Raw genomic sequence first — 6,817 nt, 5'->3', positions numbered from 1 at the left:
GACGTGTTCGGTAAAGCTGACGTGAACGGGCTTGCCGCGGACAACAGCATTGCTCCGCAGCCGGTTGGATTCACTGCAGGTATGCATTGCTGGTGTGTGCTGAATCGTGTTTCGAATTAAATTCTGGCAAAGCTTTATTGCTTTATCATTGTTACCTCAGACTAAAATGTTGTGACGTTGTAAAAAAAATCACATATGTAGATCATATCCGTATACTATCTTTAATGTTTGCAGTTAGTCTGCTTTGATATGTTAGTCAAGTATGCATTATTGGTGTAGGTATGAAGGGAGCTGAGGGAAGGATAGAGAATCTACGGCAGAGCAGGCGTGTGCATCAACTCCAACCCCTGCTTGCCGTCGAAGGCTGCCTGGTTGAGATTGCACCTGACCGGTGAGCTTGCTGTCCCAACAAAGCAAACATAGTACAGTAGAAATCCAGAAATGCGGATGGCAGAAATCCGGACCACCTGAGAACCCGGACTGTTCGAAATTTTTTTTTTTTACATTTTTGTCAAGTGTTGACTTTATTTTTGCTGCTGGTTTTGATAAATGAAGCATGCTGTATTTACTAATAAATAAACTATCAAAATTTACTTGTTTATCTCTTCTTTATTCTTCCTTAAATTCGAATTTTAAAAGTGTGCCCGAGAATCCGGAAAATCCGAAAATCTGGACCAACCCAATCCTCGAGCAGTGTGGATTTTCAGACTTCCGCTGTAGCTTGTAATACAGCATTCCCAAGAGCCTCTGGTGTGGCTCGTGGATCTTTCTCGTTGTAACTCTTGTTGTCGTTGTCGCTGACACATATGAAGGAGTTTACAATTGTGTAGTTGCTGTACTATCTCGCTATGTGTTGTGAAGATATTTCGATATTTGAGAGCTTTACAATTATCTGCGCTATGCATTGGAACTGACCTGTTAAACTACATTCGCTCAGTGACTTCCCCTTATCTTTGTCAGGTGGTACAACGTGGATTGTTTGCTACTTCAAGACCCAGGTCATAGCATAGAGTTGCAGACATACGCACAGGCTGTCCCGGTGCCTATAGAATACGTGATGGAAGCTCAGGACAATACCCCTTCAGACTATGCACTTGGGTGGTCTGGTCTCTCCATCACAATCGGTGAGTATTGTTCACCTAAGCTTTGCTGAGTCCACTCAAGCCAAGTCAAGCAGGATATTTGCCAGGGTTATTGGGTTAAACAGATAGTGAAGTCAATAGGCTTCACTCTATCTTACGTGTTGCGTATGTTTATAAAGACAAAATACGTTTACAATAAAAATTAATTAATAATAAAAATAATCTGGAAATTTTTAACAGTAGATGGCACGACTATGTTATACACGTTGAGGCGTGTGTACGTACATGTATGTGACCGTGTAGGTGGGTCGAGGTTATATCACACCTCTCACAGCAGGTCTTATCCCAGAAACCACCGCAACCTACTCCCTAACCCTAACCCTAACCCTAACCCTAGCCCTAACCCTAACCCTAACCCTAAATTAATAAATAATTAAAATAATCTGGGAATTTTTCACAGTAGATGGCACCACTAGGTTATACATGTTGAGGCGTGTGTACGTGCATGCATGTGACCGTGTAGGTGTGTGTGACGGCCGTGCGTGGATGCACCTATGTGTAGATATGTGTCATGCATATATATCAGTTGCACATGATCAGTATTGATATTACTAGCTGGCCCATTACCACAATAAATAGCCACTTACCTAGGCACTAAAATAATAAAACATATTTCTTCTGTTAATGCCAATTTAATAAAAAACCTAAATTTCCTCTTACTCTGGAAAGTAGCGTAGACTTTCTGTAAGGCATAGTTGTCAATCTAGTTTCTGCGAATTGACTGATTCATCTGCAATGAAGTAGATGCCGGCTGTCTCCATAAAATGACTTGGGACTATAGCCCAGGCAACACTGCCCATTAAAATGTGTGATTCTGCCATCAATTATATAAAAACTGAAATCATTTTATTTGACGTAGTGGCATTAAAACGTAAACAACCCGTATTTGAAATGCTGAGGTATGCTGTCTGATGGGGTCATGCAGAAAGTTGGATTGCCTGAAAATATCTGTAAAGGGGAGGAGTAAAGCTCATGGGTGCTGTAGGTTTTAGAATACTGATGTCAAATGTGAAGTTTTATATTATCAGGAATATAAGCATTATGGTAGTTTACATTCATAGGCAATATTTGAGTATCTTACTTGCATTTGTGGGTAAAAGCTTGAGGTTAGGGTTCTTATCTATTCCTGCCTTATTTATTAGCTCATCTGACGTAGTTAGATGCAGCTTGTAGAATCGCATGATCGTCCGCGCGTCCGTCCGTGCGTCAACAGTTGGGCACAAATCTTAACCGCTCGACGTACGGTCATGATATTCGGGACGTCGGGGGGGGGAGTCGTGAAAAGGACTCGGGATGACAAATTTGGGGGGTCAAGGGTCAAAGGTCAAGATGTGTAAACGGAGGGGGAATATTTCCCCCTTAACTTAAGATATAGGAGGAAATACGGAATTGCTGCACAAATCTTAACGGCTCGACCTATGCTCTTAATATTCGGTGTATAGTGTGATGGGCAGGAAACCCATCTCCAGTGCGAAATTGGAGGTCACAGGTCAAAGGGCAGTGGGGGAAAGGTCAGATATCAGACATTTTCTGAGGACATGGCCTAATGGACAGAGTGAAAACTTTTTTGTTTCAGCGCTGACCTACCATTTTTATCACTTTATTGAAATGACCATGAAATGTGCTTTCCACTGACGTGCGAAGAGTAAGTGTCTGATAACATTTTGACCTTTAAGAGGAGGGTTAAACGTGGATTCCAGAACTGCCTCAATGATGTCATAGTGTTCTCATATTCATGGCACATCCATAATCTAGAAAGCCAGTCAGCCTGGATAGCCCAACGGGTACAGCACACTGAGCACAGGCGTCATGGGTCAAAGGTCGTTGGATCGAATCCCATCAGATTATTTTATTATTTACCTTTTTTCTGTATTTTTCTATCTTTATCCATTTAACTATTTTTTTCTAATTAACGCATATATTTACATGATTTATTTACAACAATTTAATAACAACAAATGATTTTTACAACAATTAATTTATTTTTATTTTTAATAGTGTTAGGGTTAGGGTCACAATGCACCATAAAACAGGAGTTTCAGGCACGCGATTTGTATCAACCAATGGGATTTGGGAGGTATGCAGAATGCAAAAGGTTGCTGAAATGATGTGTACGCAACTGCGTATCTGCATATCTGCGTCTCCTAACAAAGGTGTCACTACGCACGACTTAAATGTTACGTTTATAACCGTAGCAACAGACCTCAGATGAGCCCAGACACTCTGCGGCTCTTGTTATCAGTATTAGTAGAGTAGAATAGTGTAATTAACAGTGTAAGTATTAAGTAAACCAATTGTTTAATTAATAATGCAAATTGTCGAAATTTTTATCTATAATTGCATTGACACGTCAGCAGGTTGCATTCACTTTTCCTTAGTGTCCAGCCATCTTGTTTGGTTAAGCATGAGAGACTGTTTTCAGGCCAAGTAATACAAAAGAATATACCCCACGTGGATCGTGCGGACTGGCAGCTGTCTCTCACGGGTGTGTCGCGACGGGACCACATCTACATGGCAACGAAGATGCTTGCTGGCCTCTACAAGACGAAGCTGCAAGCACTGGCTATTTAGGCCAATCGGCAGTAGATAGCACCGAACATTTTACGTATTGTCATGTCCGTGTGCGTGTCGGCGTGCACGCAATGGCGCCGTCATGTCAGTCGGTAACTAACCGTCATCATCGTTTCGCGTAGCTCTCGGTTTGCTAGTAGAGGTCGTGCGTATGCTCGCGGATGTGTTATACGTGGGGTATGTTGTACGTGTCACCAGCCAACCTCGGCGCATGTTCACTGTAGCGTGACTGGCATGCATTGCGCTCAGTATGGCGTTTTGCACGCGATGCAATAACAATAACAAGCCGATTCTGATATCGCAGCGCGTTAAGTCTGTCTGTGAGCTACGAATTGCAATGACAGCGAGCTTCCTATGCGTGTTTGTGCGGAATTACCAACATGGGACTGCTTGCAGCAGGTGATCCGGGAAAAACGCAAGTCCCCTCTGCCTGGAGAAGCAGAGATTGTCACAGCTGTGCAATTTTAATTATCGGAGAGAATGCGCAGAGCTGATGCCGTGCCCACGGCCATTTCACGGTCACCGTACTGACGCTGTTGCTGCAGATTCAAGACAAAACCTCAGCAGTGCAGGCTGGGCCTGGGAAAGCTGTGATTATGAGAAGCTACGCGTATCATAAATGAACTTGGCATGAAGATCAGTTTTCAGTTATGTGCACTTATTTTAGTACCATCAAACGCGTATTAAGAATGTAATACGCTCTTGGTACTCTGAATATCCTAATTGTGTGCGCAGAGGGGTTACCTGGCTATTTGCCAGCACTAACAGATACGTGGTATGGTTATTCCCACTCGTCAAGTATGTATATGGTGGCTGGTTGGTTATGCATGTTATATACTGATGTGCTTTACATGGTTATTGTACAAGAACACTAACTGTTGTTAAAATGTGTTTCCGACATTCAATGCACATGTTGCTGATCATCTCTAGGTTTTTTCCGGTCATCTCTGCAGGTGTTCCCGGTCATCTGCAAATGTTGTTGGTCACTTATAAATGGAGTTGGTCACCTTAGTCAAGTGTTTCCGGTCATTGTTCCTGGTGTTTCTGGCCACTCAGAGATGTTGGATATTTGCAGGTGCTGAGGGCGCGCTCATTCATTCTCCTTTCTTGCCTACAGCGCGTAGCAAAACATTTCTGCTCAGCGCAGCATCGGGGAAAGTGTGAAACGATCATTCAATCTGGCTTCATCTGTGAGAAGGGTGTGAAGCGTTAAATCTCACTTACTGAGTGGTACGACGGCAATCAAACACATTTATTAGTGCAGGTGAAGTGCTGCTCTTGCAACCGAACGGACTTTTGCACTTAGAAAATGAAAGTATCCAGCTTTTGCCGTTGCTGGCCATAAAATCGTTACGCTAAAGGTGTAGTGTGCCGCTCGTGTGTTCGTGCGCGTGCGTGTCCGTGCGCGTGTGTGCGTGTTGATTATGTGAATGGCGTGTGGGTAGTGATGGGCTCTTAATACACCACGAAAATATAATTATTACCTTCACCAAGTCTGGATTCGTGTTTGTTCCCTCCACGGCATCCTAGACCAGTGCTTTTTGTGTCGGTAGCAAATCTTGTCGAATATCGTGTGATACGTTCTGTTAAGTATTGCATTAATATTTTGCGAGATAACGATTTGAATCTACGTTACGCATAAAAAATTATTTGTTAAGGAGAATACCTGTCTATAATGTATGTTTCTTGCGTTGCCGACCGTCAGGAAAATGTCAAATCAACGATCGTTCGCAACGAAATACACACTTCTTTCTCATAGTTATTACAAGTGTTTTATGTGCTGTCGTTGAGGGGTCTATTTTCGTTATGACATTTGTGTACATCTCAGAAAAAGTGCAAAGGAGGGCAACCAAGCTAGTCCACTCTATACGTAACCTGGAATACGAGAGGAGACTGGAAATTCTAGGTCTATATTCACTGGAACAGAGGAGAGTGAGGGGAGGGAGACCTGCTCGAAACTTACACAATTTTAACAGACAAAGAAAACATGAATAGCAACCAATTTTTCACACCGGCAACTGGAACCACCAGGGGTAATCCCCTGAAACTATTCAAAAATAGATCCAGGCTGCAATTGCGACAGCACTTTTTCAGCCAAAGAGTGGTGAATGCATGGAACGCACTGCCAACATTTGTTGTCGAGGCCAAGACGGTCAACTGCTTTAAAAACAAACTATCGGACAGATATGGGTATTATAATAGGCCAGGCCTAAACTCTACCCATCTAACCTTAACCTTAAACCTTAATCTCGCTTACCTGTATACAGCGTACTTGGGTTAGTCAGAGGTTAAGAAAAATGTTAACGTTATTTACTGTCGTAAGGAAGTCTAAAAGCCCTGTTGTCTACAGATTAGAAGTAAACAGAGCATGAACAGGTTATAATACATTGCCGTGAATGATGTTAGAAATTATATGTGATTTAAATTGCAATATCATAGTTATGGCATATGGCGCGAGTGCGCGCAAGCACACCCTTCATAAGCAAGTCGACTTTTGACCCGTTTGTCACATTGTGATTTGCACTCGCATTGTTTAGTTTTTTATATTATGTTTGAATAATTAACAATGAATTGCGATATGTTGCCTCAAAAAATCTTGATGACGAATTTTCGGCGAGTGAGCAGTCTTGACACCCCGTCACGGCGAGCACATTTGTTTTTCTTCCCCTTGCGTGCTCAGATCCCCTCTCCCCAAACTCGGTGCTGTTCCTTCCTTCCCTCGTTGGTGCCCTGCCTCCTCCCCCGATACAGGCTTTTGAAGTTAGTAATCGCCCTCTCCCTGCCGGCACTCATCTGCGGCTGTTTCGACGGCGTGTAATTTGAAAACGTATTGGAAATTTCGTGCTCGAATCCGTCGTAAATGACGCCGGAGCGCCCGACAGTCATTAAACCATGTAACCTTGAAACAAAGTCTGCGCGTCTGCCCTTGGTAACCACACAAAGTCTGCGCGTCTGCCCTTGGTAACCACACAAAGTCTGCGCGTCTGCCCTTGGTAACCACACAAAGTCTGCGCGCCTGCCCTTGGTAACCACACAAAGTCTGCGCGTCTGCCCTTGGTAACCACACAAAATCTGCGCGTCTGCCCTTGGTAACCACACAAAGT

General features: G+C 43.2%; 1 protein-coding gene across 2 annotated transcripts in view; it reads left to right on the top strand.

Moving 5' to 3' along the window:
• LOC106805237 (protein PRRC1-like) overlaps nt 1-5,475 on the top strand; it is a 22,083-nt gene extending 16,608 nt beyond the window's left edge. For both annotated transcript variants that reach the window (XM_014806758.1, XM_014806759.1), the window contains 4 exons: nt 1-79; nt 280-391; nt 961-1,124; nt 3,565-5,475. In XM_014806758.1, coding sequence (XP_014662244.1) covers nt 1-79; nt 280-391; nt 961-1,124; nt 3,565-3,713 — 504 coding nt within the window. In that variant the 3' untranslated portion in view covers nt 3,714-5,475. The remainder of the gene's footprint in view (nt 80-279; nt 392-960; nt 1,125-3,564) is intronic.
• The last annotated feature ends 1,342 nt before the right edge of the window (nt 5,476-6,817 follow it).

This window comes from Priapulus caudatus, unplaced genomic scaffold, assembly GCF_000485595.1.
Source record: "Priapulus caudatus unplaced genomic scaffold, Priapulus_caudatus-5.0.1 Scaffold106, whole genome shotgun sequence".
In the NCBI taxonomy this organism is placed as follows: Eukaryota; Metazoa; Priapulida; class Priapulimorpha; order Priapulimorphida; family Priapulidae; genus Priapulus; species Priapulus caudatus.
Note: the sequence above shows the minus strand (reverse complement) of the source record. Positions and strands in the feature narration are given on the sequence as shown.